Source organism: Oenanthe melanoleuca, chromosome 20 (assembly GCF_029582105.1).
Source record: "Oenanthe melanoleuca isolate GR-GAL-2019-014 chromosome 20, OMel1.0, whole genome shotgun sequence".
Lineage (NCBI taxonomy): Eukaryota > Metazoa > Chordata > Aves > Passeriformes > Muscicapidae > Oenanthe > Oenanthe melanoleuca.
Genome location: NC_079353.1, coordinates 103,836 through 121,466, shown reverse-complemented (window position 1 = coordinate 121,466; position 17,631 = coordinate 103,836). Strand labels below are relative to the sequence as shown.

General features: G+C 39.0%; 1 protein-coding gene across 6 annotated transcripts in view; it reads left to right on the top strand.

The window, feature by feature from the left end:
• The window catches only part of SULF2 (sulfatase 2), an 81,805-nt gene that overhangs the window by 24,830 nt on the left and 39,344 nt on the right, over positions 1–17,631 (top strand). For 3 of the 6 annotated variants that reach the window (XM_056507742.1, XM_056507746.1, XM_056507741.1), the window contains exons 3-5: positions 6,558–6,804; positions 12,210–12,449; positions 16,739–16,890. In XM_056507742.1, coding sequence (XP_056363717.1) covers positions 6,630–6,804; positions 12,210–12,449; positions 16,739–16,890 — 567 coding nt within the window. In that variant the 5' untranslated portion in view covers positions 6,558–6,629. The other 3 variants (XM_056507743.1, XM_056507745.1, XM_056507747.1) reach the window with 3 other exon arrangements.

The following is a 17,631-nucleotide window of genomic DNA, read 5'->3' as shown; positions in this document are numbered from 1 at the left end:
GATACAAGCATCATAAAGTCACCCTAGGACACGTTCTTATGTTTTTTTTTGTTTTTTTTTTTTTTTTACATGTTCATCTACTAGTGTTTTTGAAAGATACTTGTTTAAGCGGTCTTTAAAGACTCCACTGAACCAATTTACCGATTTAGACAGTTACCCAAAATAGTTCCAGGAGTAAAATGTAACTGGTTGCAAGTAGTGCAGACAGCACCTTCTATGAGCACAGTCCCTACCTGAAGAGCTTGGTTAAGTTTTTCTTAATTACTGATGAATATTGTGCCCTTTCATTTCAACTGCACCAGTGGAACGTGGTCCGTGTTAGCGTGAACTTTTAGAAGCCTTTAGGCTGTCCCTCCAGGTGTCTCGGGGCAGGGTCCGGGGCAGACATAGGCCTTCAGCTCCTTTGGAGTCTCCCACCTCCTTCCGCCCCACAGCACTGGGGTTGGAGAGCAGCTGCTGCCTCTGGCTGGTAGCGATGGGGGACGAGAAGAGCTTATAAAGACACTGTGCACCAGGCGGGAGCTCAGCGTCGGCCCCTTCTCTTTGGAGCGGGCCTGGCTCTGGGACCTCCCCGGCTCCCCCTTGCGCGCCGGGCTGCGGGGCTGCGGCCATCATCCTCGCCGCGGTGCTGCCGCTGGACTTTGAACGAACCCGGCGCTGGTGGAACAGGTTTTCTCCCTGCGCGCCGCAGGGCATTGCGTCAATCCTGGGAGGAGGATCCTCGAGGTAAATGAACTTTTTAAAAGGGAAAAGGAGAAGAAGGGAGAGGAGGTAGGAGAGGCGGGGGCACCACCCGCCCGAGCGTTTCCTCTAGACGCTTCTTCGGGAAACGGGATTCGGCTGCTGCCCGGCTCCGCGGCCGGAGGATGCGCTTCCCCGCGCCGCCGGGCCCCGAGCTGTGCGGGCGGGCGGTGGGTGCGCCGGCCCCGGCCTGGCACGGCTGAGCGCGGCTCCGCGGTGAGTGGGGAGCTCCGGAGGCCGCGCCCCGCTTGGCGAGCCGGGGGCAGCGGGGCGGCCGTGCCCTTGTGTGCTTGCTGGCCGCAGAGCGGGGCTGCCAGCGCAGGGAGACTGGGCGGCGGGTCTCGGGTAGCTGGATAGGGACCGGCTGGGGCTGGAAGCTGAGTGAGGGGGCCGGCGACTGGAGGCGATGTGGTCCTACCGGCCCTGCTGGAAGCTCCACGGAGCTGCCCCGCCCTGCTGCGGCCCTGCCGGCGCGGCCCGGCGGGTGGGGGCTGTGGAGCGGCCGGGGGGCCGTGCCGCCCTCTGGCGAGGGGCGGAGGGTGCGGGCTGGGTGGAAAACAGTTCCCAAATGACAATTGATGTCATAGCGCTCAGCTTCACGTTCGGCACATCACCGGACGGATCCGGGCAGCGTGTGCATCTGAATGCCTGTGTGTCTGCAGCTATATAAACACAGGGAGACTTTTTTTTCTCCCACTGTATACAGCTACAAAAAAGGTGTTTACTTCGTAGGACGTATTTGTGTAAAGGTATCTGGTTTTGCCTACTTTTTCTATCTTAAAGGCTTGTATTCATTCCCTTATGGTATTTTCAGAAGTGTAAGTCTGTGGTTTTTACTGTACTTAATACAAGCTAGTATATTTACTTTTAAAGTCTAAGATCTGTTATATATAATTATGTGATGATAATAGGTAAAATAGAAAAATAATTCTCTGTTTCCTTCAGGTTGTTGGTTATTGTATATGGTGCAGATAAAACGTGTTTATTATTGTGTATTCAGGGGATCCGATTGGCAATTTAACCTATCAGAGGACTAATTCTCTGTGTGTCGCTGGGAAATTCTAACAGTAATATGCAAGCAGTGGACGGAAAGAAAATAGACTGAGCTACTTAAAACATTTCTTAAAATATCAAGTCCTAGGGAAATTTATAACTAATTTGCAATTCTTTTTTATTTAAAATAAAGTTACAAAATATGAATGGGATTTTGTAATGTGACCAAGCTTCTCTCTGATAAATACTTCCTTTTTGTGTAGTGTTCACCAGCATAAGGCAAGCAAGTTAGAAGAATGTGTTTTAATAGTAATTCAGTGCTCTAGTACTCAGCTCTGTTCCTGACTGTAGGTCAGCACAGCTGTAATCTTCAATAGTCACATTTAGCATTGAGGATTTGATTTTTGAACTTTCCTCATAAATTTTTGACTGCCTGGGGAAAAAAAGAATCAGAAAGTAGAAAACTATAAGGAGACGCAGCATGTTGTTAGATTACAGCAGTAATGTTGATACCACTCTTCCCCTGGCAACCTTGTTAGATTGCAAACAAGAGTCTTCCCAATTCACATATGAAAATGTGTTTATCTCTTACAATATAATGGTTTGAAGTGGTGGTTGACAGCTGTAGTGAGAAAAGACCTAGCATAACCAAAGCTTGATGCAAAGGGGCGACTCCAGTTAAAAGAACAGCAGCAGAGCTGAATCCATTTAACTGGCAGAATGGATTTAATTGGGTTGGTTGCTAGGGAATACCGTGTATTTCAATGAATTTAAACGTTGGATCAATGGCACACCTGACACAGGTCTGCTTAAATAATCCACCTGGTGTTGGCTCTAGCCATATTGAGAGCAGGTGTGTATTGCTTCTCTCTAGCTAGTTTTTCCCTTACTCTGCACTTCCACCCTGTGGCTGACATGCAGTTACCCTGTTCTGTGGTGGCTGCTGGGCAAGTTGAACTTTTCATACCAATTCTGTATTTTATTCTGTTTTTCAGCTTACTTATTTAAAAGAAAGACAAACTAAAACAAATAAACCCAAAACTAGTTAATGCAAGCATTACTAGTTATTACGTTACGTTACTAGTAATTTCTAGAACTAGATTTGAAGCGGACTTACACATTTGATGCAGAGTTACAGAAAGAGTCAGATGTTATGCTTATTAATGTTTTAATAACTGAATTACCTGTCTTCAGTGAAGTTGCACAGAGCTTACACAGAGGGACAGTTGTGCTGGGACTTGCATTAGTGAGGTTGGGAGCACCATGCAAGCTACTGTCAGTTGCTAATTTTGCATACATGGGGCCTCTTGTATCTGTGCCCAGCAATACTAATCAATAGCATGTTAAAAATACCCTCTGGGATAGAACTGACATCAGTCATCCCTGTGCATTCTGCCTATGCTGCTATAGAACTGACATTAATTACTGAGGGCAGTGTTATAAAGAAGTCTTTCCTTGGTGTAAATGCTCCTTGGAAACAGCCCTTTGCTGAGTTCTTTTATAAATGGAATGTGGATGTCTGGCTTTGTCTCTTCAACATTTATAACGTGAGTTAGTGTAACTTTTTGTGTTGCCACATAGAAGAAAGTAAGATGACCACACTTTCTCAAAAGCAGCCTTCTAAGAGGTTTGATGGGCTTAAGAAAGCTCAGCTAGATGCCCCATCTGAAGATTTCATAAATTTCTGGCAGCAGTTTCCTAAATATAAAACATAGATGACTAGCTTTGTCAAGTTCATATGTGTAATTTGGAAGAAAGTACGACACATACTTCGTTCTCATGAGAACCACTACAGATTAAGCATCTTTAATACTAGAGGATGGCGTGCAGAGGCACAGAGAGCAGTGTACCATCTGTACCACTCAGATCAAAATGCATTGTTGGAGAGGGTGCTATATTAAAAGTGAAGGCAGATTGGGGCATTGCTGTGGAACTGTTCTGGCTTTATCTGTGAGTTGCAGATTAACCTTGTTGACAGAAATGGGAAAAGAAGTGTTAATAGAAACTTTGTTGTGTTTTTTCCTGGAAGTTCACCGAAGACTAGGGCTTAAAAAAAACAATCTGTACTTGGCCCCTGGCAGTCCATGAGAGACACTCATGTTGCTTTTCTCATAACTACTTAAGGGTAGCTTTTGGATTGTACTGCATATACGCTGTTAGTTGTGGCATGTATGTCTTGTGATAACATACTTTAAGAAATAGATTATTTTCTAAAATTGCTTTAATTGTCTTGCCTAGTTTTTGCTATGACATTTGTATATAATTATGTACTTTGAGTTGATTCCCAGGAGTACTTACACTAATAACAATGGGAACATAACACATCACAATAGCTGAAAAATATTCATTGTGGGGGAGTGAGAAAGGTTTGGTGGAAGATGCCTGCTGTACCTGACGTGAAATTCTCTCTTCCACTCGTGGTATCTTGCCAGAGATCACTATTCCTTTTAACCACAAATGTACAAGTGTGGATAGAATAGCTGAGGGAGAGCAGTTTATGTGCATCCCCAAATGTCTTAAGTATTTCATAGATAGCTAAGCAGCTCTCTGAGCTGGGGACAGCTTCTATTTTTAGTTACAAATGGAGTGTGTCAGGGGCAATAAACTGTGAGGAAAGCACTGGCTAAAGGGAGAGGTCATGGCAATGAAGTCATGAGGTTACTTCCATGCATTTGTTTTAAAGGTGAGAAAAATGTAAGAAAGACTGTTAAATGCATAGCACTGTAGTGAAGGTAGTTATGGCCAGATGTAGAAAGCATGGGCAGCCTTCCAAATGCTGCGAGAAAAGCTAGCAAATGCTTTTATTTTGAGAAGATAGTGGCTAGTGTAGACTGGAGAAAGCCCACATGAACTTTCAGATGTTCAGAAAAATGTTTGTGTGTAATGAAAACATCTGTATTGTCAGTTTATTTTTTTTTAACAAAAATACTTATGTAGTAATTTCTGAAGAGCAGAAGGCATTTCTCTACCTCATCCCTCGAAAAGCTTGTGTCCAGGAATATGTGCCTCCTAAGCAAACTTTCTTTCTATCCTCCCCTGTTGAAACAGATCCAGGTTTCTTTCTCAAGTTGCTTTCGACTACTCTGGAGAGTAGCAACACATTGACTCTGACATCATTCTTCCCACTTGTACTGCTGCAGATGGAATTCTTAGTACAAGGAGTGAAAATTGATTTGACTTCTCAGTGTTTCTTTTACTATAGCCCAGCTAGCAGCAGCAGCATATACTAAAGCTGCATCTGTAAAATTTGAAAGGTCTTTACCACCCATTGGAACAAGTGCTAGGACATTTAAATGAATTTTTAGTTTCTAGGAAAAAAGGTAACTTTTCCCACCTGTAAAACTCTCTGGACAGACTAGTAAGGAAGGAGGATTTTTCATTTCTTCAAAAAGCTATTAGTGTGCAAATTTGGGAAGTATCCTTAAATATTCCATCATAGTACAGCAATGTATCTGTTGACTTATGTGAAAATTCAATATGCATTTCTTTTGTGAGCATAGAAACTGACTATTATTTTTCATACCAGTGGTTTTGCTATTGCATGAAAACTTTGATTAAGAAAGTTTATCTCAAGGAGCAATTGCTAACAGGGAGGACGTAATAATGTGGCTATGAAATAATCTGCTGGAGTAAAAACTTTTCTGCAGGGACAGAATAGCCAACATGTTTCTTAGGGTAAAACACATTGTGCTATGTTCTTTCTGCTCTGGCATTTCTGAGCTTTACAAACAGCAGAGAATCCCTCTTGCAGAATTTTTAATTGATTTTTCTTCTCGTACAAGAGGTCACTGGCATCAGTCCAGAAAAAGATGGGGAGCAAGTAGAGATTTCATTAAAAACTGACTCATTGATTACTGTATCTGATGAAATAATTAGTACTTGATATTTTCAGCACATTTTCATTGTTATTTTGACTTCTGAAAGCAAGAGGAGATCCCTTTATATCAGAAGATGACTGAGCAAAACTGCAATTTCAAAGATTTTTCAGCATGCTAAGTAATTTCTTGTAATCTCCTTGTAGGAATTGCTAAGATTTTTTTTACTGCCTCATTAGCAGGAGTAGTACCAGTTAGGTGTGCTCTGTTTTGCATTCAAGTCAATTTTGGGGCATATTCTCTGTTTTGCAATCCAGTCATAGGTAGTGGAAATCACTTTGGTGCATCCATTCCCAAACATGTGCAGTAATGGGCCTTCGAATATGTTCATTACTAATCATGGTGTTTTAAACATCAAAGCTGTAGTAGACTTCAAACAGTGTCATACTGTAGTTCTAAGATCAGGGCTGTTTTACTTTTTAATGGAATTTATAAGATAAATCAATGTATAACAGATCTTCTGTCTGAGTGTTCTCTGACTTTGCAAATATGTTGTTAGCTCAGTAAATTTTGCTACAGTCCTGTTTAAAAGTAATGGTAGATATGGGGTTTCTTCTCTTCAGCGTCTGCATTTTTTATGTAAACAAAAATGTCATGTGTAAACAGATCACTAAGAAAGAAGAGGAAGGTGATGACTATTTATATGTATGAAAACGAAAGAATTTGAAACCCTGCTAAATCCTTGAACTTGCTGCCAGATCTGAGCTCTGAGTGAAATTTCATTGCCTATGTTGAGAACATCTTATGAATTTAATTTTTCAAGTTTCTGCTTCTAGCTGGCACTAGAAAAATAATTGTTTGCATTGGGAGTTCGGTTAGTGTTTTTGTCTTGGGAATTAAGATTATTTCAAGTACATTGCTTTTTACTTATTTGGAGAGAACCTGGCTCTTGATTGGTGCAGAGGGGTGAAAAATATAGATAAATACTTGTTTCCCTCTCCCTTATAGGAGACCTACAAAGAAAAAGAAATAGAAGCCGTTAAGCTACCTTGTTCAGAGAGGACATTAAATCAGCACAACATGGCACAGCGTAGTATTGCCCTTGGATTGTTCATGATGACTGTTTTATCACTGTTGGATGGAAATTCAACTTTCCTGTTAAATCAACGTCTGAAGGGAAGATTTCAAAGAGACCGTAGAAACATCCGCCCAAACATCATCCTTGTTCTTACTGATGATCAGGATGTAGAACTTGGTAAGAGCCCAGTATAAAGAGAATTTTAGCCAATGAAAATTACACTGCTTTTTCTTGGAGCTGGATTCTTGCATTCAAAATAAGAATTTTTTTTTTCAGTGTGAAAAATGATAGGAAGAAGAGGTTTAAACCTGTCTTTATGTAAAACATCCTTTCTATCTGCCTGCAATTCAGGGACAACAACAGTTAGTCCTATAATGTTTAAGTTCCTGTTCCTGTAGAAATACACAGTTCATGCCTGCCTGTCTTCATCTAAACACCTAAACTTTGCTTCTGGCAATTGCAAGTAAACCTGGTAATCTACATGCCAAAACAGTAGATTTAAATTCGTAACTGATAATTGCACCATGTAATTATCCAAATTTTTATGTGTGTGATTGCAGGCATTTATTTACTTAAATGTTACCTGACACAGTAGTACCATTCTTGTAATTGTCCATTTAGATGTGTAGTTGATTACTGACCAAAATGACACAGGATGAAAGGATCTACTCTGTTATCAACGCTATGTTAATTGTTAGAGAAAGGAGATGAAGATTAAACACATGCTTTGCCTAATCATTTGGAATAGTGAATTAACTGACAGAGTTTGGCTTTTGTTGTGTTACCTGAACAAGCTTGTATTTACCAAATGCTGTCTTTAGTTATGAGAAGTCATTAGCACAAACCAGTTAACATTAATAATTTTGCATTAGAAGGATACTCTCATATGTGTATGAAGCCTGGTTCATTTATGTGTAGTCTGGAGGGGGGAGCTTTGCCACCATATTTTTCTGCATCCGATTTCTAGCATGGATAGGAAAATTTGGCAAGCGGACCTCACAGAAGAAATAGAACATACAATTAATCAACTTGTACTCCTCATACACTTACCATGTTGGGAAGTTAATCACAGCAATGTGGCAGTCTTTTTACAGGTGTTTCCTTCTTATCAACATTACTGTATGTCTGCAGTATCATAGATGTCACATTCTTCTCCAAGGTGGTAAGAAAGCCTGCTACAGAAGTAATCTCATCAAGTTAAATGCCATTCAAATTATCAGGATCAGATAGTGTTGTTTTTGTTGTTGTCACCTTTTTTTAATGGTTATTTGGATCACAAATGAAGCAATTTCAAGAATGTATATCCCAAAGAACCTAAGTACATTTTTTTCTTGCAGGCTTGAAGGGTCTAAAAAATATATTGTCTTCTCTTTTATGCTAGCCTTTGTGTTTCTGATGCAGTTGTCTAAGTCCTTTGGGCATTATATTTCACTTCTCTGATAACTTGATGCTTTCCAAATTTCAAGGATAATGGGCATGTGTCCATGCAAATTAAGATCTAACTAAGAAAAATCCATTTGATGAAGCTGAGATTGGATAGTCATCATTTGCCAATAATGATTTTGGGAAACCCAATATTTGTTTGGAATAATTTTTATTCTTATCTGTTGTCTCGTGAGCTGTCCAATGTAATAAAATTTGCCATGGTGATTGTGGTTAGTGTATTTAAGAAAGATGAAAACAAGATGTGAATTACAAATAAAAGCTAAGGAAAAGTTGGAAGCTATGAACGCATAGCAGAGAAAACTGTGGGTAAGATTTCATCTGTTTCTAAGAGTATTCTGTAACTGATGGGTGTTTTAGCTTTCGTTGTTCTTTTGTAGCTGCTTTGAAGGTGAAAGGGCGTAGTACAGCACAATCCAAAGTGCCTTTAACAGCCTTTCCTTTATTTATTTGAAGATGGATTTAGCAATGTGCCAGTAGCAGCTGGAGCTTACCAGAAGGACAATGTTTCCCTTTCCTGAAAGGAGATGTTTTGGTGGTGGTTTTGTTTGTTTGTTTATTTGTTTGAATTCACGTTGCTATTAATCATGAGTTTTTCTTGGGAAACCAAACCTCAGCCTTATACTGAAATAAGGAAAAAACTTTTGAAGGGCTGGTACATTGTATGCAGAATCTCTGGAAGACATCAAAGGAGAATGAGTGTAGATTGTAATGGATACAATTATTGTATCCGTGGGATACAGAAATGGGAGAGGACAAATGAGAACACCAAGAACTACTGACACATTTGTATTTGATAGACTGTCTGTATTGACAAGCATAATATAAGGAGCAGGAATATACTGAGAAGGAATAATTAATAAGGAACAAAGACTTTTTTTCCCCATTAGAGCCATTTAAGTCCAAGTTAGTATAATGCTGATGTCCCCTGTGTGGTGGACTCAGCATCTCCAGTTGAGAGATACTGCTATGGCTGTAACAAACCAGCTCATTTCATAGTCTAGCTGGAGAAAGATCTCATTATTTAGGAGCTATTTCAACCACATTAGAGAAATCTGAGTGCGAGGTGATTTGTATGTTTTGAGACCTTCTTTTAAAAAGCTACAAAACTAGCATGGAAGATAATTTTTTGTGGTTATGCTATGTGGAGATTGGGCTTTAGAGCTTTGTTAAGGTGAGGATGTGAGGGTGTCTTGGGGTGAAGAAAGGGAAATGAAGATGTGGAAAGGGTGTCTAATAAGTTTCAAATACAATAAAAAGAGAAATCTTTAGGGGACAGTTAAAATTCTGGGGTTCAGTTTATTGGAAAACGCTTGTGAAGTTGTGCATCAGAGTAGACAAATCACTTGATATTTCATGCAAGTTCTTCAACAGTTGGATCTCCATAAAGTGTAAATTACTCCCCTCCTTCAACAAAACACAACCAATAGGAAGTCAGTATTATTTCAGAAATAATTGGCATATATTCTCCACTAATAATAGTCAAAATCTCAGCTTTATCCCTGAGGTGAACTGTGAAGATATGCAAAGCAAAGTTATGGAAAGCACGTATTTCAAGTGAAGTTTCAACGTAAACTTTGCTTAGCTTTGTTCACTGGGTAGCTTTAACACATCAGATTGATTAAACTTCCTTATTTTACAGTAGTCCAATGAATATTTTCTTAAAATGGCTTAGAAATTTCATTTTTAACTGTTAGATTTTTTTTTATTATCAGTGGTTTTAGATGGGTAACAACATTTTCTGAATTAAATATTGACCCTTTCAAAACATGACTTCCTGTTGTACATCCACTGGTGAAACCTCAGAAGGTTTTCAGCTCAAAAGGTGATATGGTGATGTTCCAGCTGCTGATTAACATGTAAGTAATCTGCCCAAGAAACTGAAGAAAATAAGTTTTGGTTGACTGGTTTAATGCTGTTTAAAATATTTAAAGCTAGCCTATTTAAGCTTATACAGAAGAGTATACTGGATTTTTACCTTGCAATGCCCTGTCTCTCTGTATTAGTTTTCAAGCTGGAGAAGCAGATTAGATCATATGTTTTTTTTGTTAAAGGCTGTTGATATATAGGGCATTGTCATTACAGCAGTACAGATTCTTTTATTAAAGAAGCTTACTGTCCCCAAGGGGAGTCTTAACATGTACTATTATTTATTCACAGATGCCTCTGTTGTTTAAAGGGGTTGTTAAATCGTATTTCAATATTGGGATGACAAAACATTCTTTCAGACTGCCTGTCTATGTTTGGGCTAGCTCATAAGACAACACAGAGAAAACATCCATGGTTTTCAGGCTCACATAATGTATAATTAGCTGTTATAATTGTTAACTGTGTTGTTAGTACCTTAAAGCACTAACACTTAACCCACAGCTATTACAGAAACAAAAAAGTAAAATCTTACTTTCTTCAGAAACTCCTTTTTGATATGTGAAGTTTAGCAAGTTCTAAGGGGGCAGTGCAATAACCTGCCTTGGTTCTTGTCATAAAGTGATGTGATGTGCTCTGACCTGAGAAATTCACAGTTTTTAATTTTTTTTTTTTAATACTCATTCCTACAACGTGGTCTCAAACTAATGCCATGGCAATTTTTAGGTAAAATGACTTAGCGTAGCAATTAATCTTCCTTCATGGTGCCGGAGTCAGATTTTTTATGTGGCTTATGACCGTTTTCCATCTAGGTTTTGGCTCCTGGTTGTATCAATGTGCTCTGTATCAATCAACTTACTGTTGCAATTGCATAATGAAATCCCTGCATAAAGAGCTTAGAAGAAACCTAAATCCATTATTGACAGAAACAGCGTAGTTTGTGCCAGATGGTTGCAGGATGCATTGATTAAAGCGGAACTGTTAATCCAATTCAGCCTTGGGCAAGTTAACCCCAACCATATTCTACATGAGCCCATCCCTACCTCTCCATGTTGTCAGTTGGCTTTCTCTGCTCATAACAAGAAGGGAGAGTTGGTGATGAACAGGTTTAATCTCCTTTGCAAGGTCATGCTGTTGACAGGTACCATGACAAATTCTTTAGAAAATTGTAATTCTTCCTAGATCAAGAAAGTTTTTCCTAACTTGTTCTGATGCAGTTTTAACTATTAGGCACTGGTAAGAGGAGGGAAGCTAAATTTCTTGTTTCTCTGATCCTTGGTGTTTCTGGGGTTAGGAAGGGTGCTGATATGAATCCAGAATTAGCTAGGTGGATGTCTATGGTAAAGATCCAGTCTTTGACCAAAACCTTGTCTGTCAGTGCTGTCATTTGGCAGCACTGTGGCATTCAGTAATTGTTGTCAAAAAGACTTTTATCCATGTTACCGCAGTTTATCCAAGTTCCTTGCTTATTTGTTTTTAGACAATGGTTATATAAAACATAGTGTTAGCTGCTCCATGTAGTCATCTGAAAATCTGATGCTGCAGAATCAAGCCTAAGAAAATGTAAATAGTAAGACTACCAGAATGGATGAAGCAGAAAGCTAGAACTCAGTGAACTTGTTATGGCAATTATTATGGGAGCTTTTCCATGTCTTTGGTTCAGTGACAATCACAGAAATCAATACTTCCTAATACCTCAAATTTGGGAATAGAATGATTTAACCAGAGAACAACTCTAGCGGACTCTTCTTGATCAGTAGTTTGGGCTAAATAGTCTTCCAAACGATACGATTCTGTGGTTACAGCCCCCAGCCTTCTGAATAAGGCTGGCACAGAAGGTAGTACATCAGGTTTCTTGTGAAACCAAAGATTAAATAACACTTACAGAGTATGCAAGCTTTGGTCAGGGCTGCTGCAGAAAGTGTTTTTCATCCTCAGCTGCTGGAACAGTACTAGCAGCTCCAGAAGGGATGTAGAAATGCTGCAGACAGTTACGGTTGTAAATCTCGAATTTAGAGGGAGAGAAATGAAAGAAGTATTATGGTCAATGTCGACATGAGCGAGTCAAACCTTTACCTAGGATTCACTATTTAGTCCTTACTGAAACGATGGGAGAACTTCATTGAGGCAGGATGAGTAATCTCTCTGGATTTGGGTGCACTCAGAGAAAACAATGCCCTTACTACTTGTGCTTCCTTCTGCTTTCTAATGTAACATCTGAGCTCTTGTGACTGAAACAAGAAAATATTTCTGAAATATTTTCCCTCTTTCAGGTTCTATGCAAGTGATGAATAAAACAAGGCGTATCATGGAACATGGAGGCACTCATTTCATCAATGCCTTTGTGACAACGCCCATGTGCTGCCCATCCCGTTCCTCTATCCTCACGGGGAAGTATGTCCACAACCACAACACTTACACTAACAATGAGAACTGTTCTTCTCCATCCTGGCAGGCTCAGCATGAAATACGCACCTTTGCAGTGTACCTTAACAATACAGGCTATAGGACAGGTAAGATCAAGGCTATGTCCATCTGAAAGCTGCCTTAGACTTACTATAGAGAGGCTAATGTATATGATATTTTAATTCTAATTTCTTCTTGACTGCTGCAGTGTATAATGCCAGAACATACGTCTTGGTGTTGGTTTGGCTTCCTTGTATCCTCATTTGAGGAAATTTCTATTTACAAATAGCCAACAAAAAACCCAAGACTTCTGTTTTTCAGAAGGTGGGAATAAAGTACTGTGCATGCTTGAACTGAAGGCCTAGCAAACCTAGAATATGGTCTACAATTACCTCGAGTGTGCAGAACATCCAAAAAAGGTGCTATGAAAAGGAATTAGTGCTTTGATTTTTTTCATAGAACTGATATATTAAGCAAATTGTGCTTTGGGGCAGTCAGCTGTTATGAGTTCTCTAGACAATCAATTCCTGGAAAGGTATTTAGGAATAATGAGCAAGATGAAATGTACTTCTGAGAAAGAAATTACCCTCTTTGCATGTGTGCTCCTCAGGGGCAGGTATCATGTAGAAAGGATTTCAGAAAACATGTAGCATATGTTTCACACCTAATTCCATCTTGTTTCCTCTCACAGCAGGTTTAGGTCCTTGCCTGTGACAGGGGTTTTGTTACATTTCTTGCTAATGCCTTTTGTCAGGATGAGAAACATTCATAAACCTGGTTCTTTTTGTGTTATTTATAGTGTATATGTACTGGAGTATTGTATTATTATTAGTAGTATGCATTTTTTCCCTGTGAATTCATGGTTGTTAGATGTTTCCAGAAACTAGTAGAAGCCTTGAATACTAATTGTAACAAGATCATTATTTTCTCTCTAACTATTCACTTGAGTTCTGCATATTATTACTTTCAAAGTCTTGGTCTTAAATAAGTGATTTCCTTGTTTTATTTTTCTAAAATGAAGACCTGAATTAATTTGGAAAGAAATAAACTAGGGGAAGTGCACATACTTTATTCATTGCTTGCTGTTTCCCTCTGTTTACCATTCCCTGGCACCAATACTGATGAACATATAAGTACCAAACCAAGGTTAATGTTTTATTCTTCACAGATTATTTGGTTAGTGTTTACTCAGCTTTGTCTGTTGTAATACTTTTTATATTCAGTGGCTGTATTTCAAGATCCTGCAATTTTTACTAACTTGCATAGCTATTGCAAGTGTCCTGTGTTCGTATGTCTTACATTTTTTACGTTAACTTAATGTTTAAATTTAGGCCCAAAATCTTAGTGAATCTGTATTACGTTTTCAGTCTGCCTCTCTTAATTTGGAAACTAAATTTCCTGGAACATTTTCCTAGAAATAGGATTTTTACAGGTACAAAGTGATTATAAGGTGAAAATGAGATCCTCATTCATGTAGTTAAATGTACCATGTTATGCAAATTTAAATGGAAATTGCCATAATTGGAGGCTGGCATTCATTTCTTTTCTGCAGTTAAAGTCTTAGAGTTGTCCACTATCAAGGATGTCAGCAGTAATAAGGTAATTTTTTACCTTTTTTTCTTTCCCCTCCAAACCCCGCCCCCCCAAAGATGAATTAGCTTTAATTGCTTCAGAAACAGCAGGAGATTGTACTTGACAACCTTGTCTACTCAGTTTCTCAAGTTTCAAAAGAAACCTGCTAAGAAGAATATTTTGAAGATTATTAATAAAATTTCTCTGAAATGGAGAGTCCTCCTGGAACATGACTACGGTGGACAGAGGAAGATGTGGAATTAAATTGTTGGTTTTTATTTTTGCAGTCTTTTGGTAGTACTGGTTTGCCCTGCAGATGTACAGTTTAGCTTCTTAATTCCTTGGTTTTGGTGTTGTTGGTTGGTTTGTTGGTTTGGATGAGTTTATTGTTTGTTTGTTTTTGGGTTTTTTTAAGGAGCAGAAAAAGAGGCTATGAGGAGTAAAGCTTTTTGAGGCTTGCATTTGTATTTTGGTTCACAACCTTGGAGTGAGAAACCTTTTTAATAAATTCATAACCCAGGCCATCTCCCTATGTTTTTTCTCTCATCTTTTCTTTTTTGTGTAGTTTTGAAGGCAGAAATTGTACTCTTCTGTTCCATTTCATGGCTTCCGTCTTTCTGCACTGTAGTGTGTTCTCCGGGGTAGTGGCATTTGTGGCTGGGATCTATATAGACTTGTGCTGCTGCTGACACCTTTGGGAATGTGCTAAGTCGCAGGCAGGAGGGAGCAGTGTGGTGCATATTTTTCTTTCACCAGTTGCAAGTGAAAAATAGGAGATGGAAAAGGTGTGTTTTTCCCCTAATTGTTTCTTTGGTTTCAACTTTGGTTGTCGTTTTTATATTTTTTAACTTTGGCACTTTGAAAAGCTTGACAAATTTCATTAGGCACTATACTTGAAAGAACAGAGGGGCCGAGCTCAAGGGAAGTTCAGTCTTTGGCTGTAACAGCCAGAGTTTTGACTGTCATGCACAGGCTTGCTGTCACTTTTTGTCGATCAGTTAAACATCATGGGAATACAGAGGGAGGGTTTTATTTCTCCAAGGGGAGCCATTGAGGCAATAGGCATTGCAAGTACGTTATGTTCTGCATTAACGGCTCCCACAACTTCAAAACTTCCAGTGTCCTGAATAGCAACATGTGTTCATGTTATGTAGCCATGACACCTTCCCACAACTGGAGCTCCCCATCTCAGTATATTCTCTGGTAGCATAATGTGGGAAATTGGGCAAGAAGGACAGTTTGATTTATCAACTGAATTGGTTTACTTAAATATAAGTCACTGTAAGCTACATCTGAATCATGGCTATCTTAAAACAGTGGATGCTGGTACTTCAGCCTAGAGCAGGACATTATTAGAATGGAAAAGAAACAAAGATATCCTGTGACAAACATTTCTGAAAGGCAGTTCTCTGCCAAGCATTTCTGTCTTCACGTTTATAAGGATCTGTTTTCTATGAACATGTGCATCTTTCTATAGGATGGGTTTTAAACTGCTCAATGCATTGTTGCATACTTTAGTCCTACAGCAACAAATACCAAGATACTGTATTGGAATACAGATTAAAAGTTTGTTTTGACATTACTTAATGAGGAAAGCTTCTCTTTTCTGTTCATCCGGGTGGCTGAATGATGGGGTCTTAAATTGATGACTGATTCTAGAGAATTTTGTTAGCCTTCTCTGCAGTCAGGAAATGAAAATACGTGTTCATCTTAAGAAATTCAGAAGAACTAGGGATGGTGGGTCAGTTGCAGCCGGGCAGGACACTTGCTTCAGTGATTCTTCTGAGAGTTCCCTTAATTTATGTTAGGGCTGAATGTGGCTCAGTATGCAACAAATGCAGCACACATTTTAACTAACTTCCCCTCCTCATTCCTGTTGAGCAGCACCCTATAGCACAGCTAACCGTATTCAGTGAAATGAACGTATTAGCAAAGGGAAAAGCTGCTGCTTGTATCGTAATGTGTCGGTATCTCTTTGTGGTGCTCAGCCCATACTTGATTATACAAAGAATTAATAAAATGCAATTTCACACCTGGAGAACTGGTTGTTCCATGCAATGCTGAGAGTACTTTCTCATCTGTTTTCCTCTGATTGTCTCTCAGAAGACAAAATGTGTTAAAAGTAATTTTTGCTAGATGTACGTCAGAAAAAAGGACAGAAGTGTTGTCTCCCTCCCCACACTCCATCACTATACTAAGGGTTTGGGCAAATGTTTGACTTTGAGCTGTGGAAAACTGGAATCAGATACAGAAGGAAAAGATTTTACAGATGTAAACAAATCTTTATGTGTAATTAAGACTAATGCTCAAAATCCAAGTTAATATCTGGAAGTTGTCTGTTGAAATAGGTCAGAAGAGGACTCTAAGTTTTCAATATACCTAATGCACAGCATTTTTTTTTTTTGATGTAGGGTGTTAATATGTTAAAATGTGAGTTTTAATTTCACACTCTTGGTAGTAGGTTCAGTTTCATGGGGCACTAATAGGCGGATAGATGCAGCTCAATAGCATGAAGAATATGAAGAGAAGAGTCTGGGAGTAGGAATGTGTGGTCTGGCTACAAATATATCAGTACTGAAAAAGAAAGTATAATTGGAATCCTGGTCCAGTTTCTCCTGTATGTAGGTTGTAAATCAAAATATCTGCATTATGGAGATATAAATAGAAAAAAACAGAGGCAAGATTAAGACTCAGAACTTATCTCAGATCTGTTGTAATGGAGAGAACAAAGTTATCTTGAGGAAAACCAGGAAGGAATGAATCTGTTTAAGTATGCTGTTTCTGTTATGCCTTCTTACTATGCTTCTGCTTTTTGTACCCCTAGCTTTCTTTGGAAAGTACCTTAATGAATACAATGGCTCCTATGTGCCCCCTGGTTGGAAAGAATGGGTTGGATTACTTAAAAATTCTCGATTTTACAACTACACACTATGTAGGAATGGAGTGAAGGAGAAGCATGGATATGACTACTCCAGGGTAGGTCCGGTTGATTCATTTCTACTAACATTTGGACACTACCACAAGAAAATTGCACTTTATGGTTTCAGTATCTTTTTGTACTGGAAAGCTGCTACATGTAACATTATGTACAACCAGTAACAGTAGTGTTGGGGTATTGCTACCTTCCATTCTGGGAGGGTTTTGTTACTGAAACCATTGTTACTAACAGTGTAAACTGTTTGAGACTGTGTTACCTATTACAAGCTGAAGATGTGGAAGGAGACTTAAATGCTTCAATGCTTCATGTTAACTATTTCTGTGCTTTGTACAATAATTATTATGGCAGTGTAGTTACACAGGCATTAATGAGATTCGAATCCACTTCCCTCCACCCTTTTAAAGAACATCTTTCACAGCCTTGATATTACGGAATATTCAAAGAATCTTGGTACAATTTATGATAATTCTGAATGAGTGGAGAATTTCATTATTACGTTTGCATTTCTGTGCATAGAGATGCATATGTTTTTAGTATCCTTTCAAGGATCTTACATTCTGATCAAACTTACAAAAAATGCTTCATAGTCATTGTCAAATAGCTGTTTTATTTTTTCCTCATCTGACATGTTACAGCTCAATACCTGCTTGCAGTCAGGAATAAGTTTATTTCAGCTAAAAGTGTTCCTTTCCAAAGGAACCGGCTTTACTTGAAGCCCTAAGGTAGGCAGAAGTGACTCTGAAATATGATGGTCATTAAATCTGTCCATGAACTGCTCT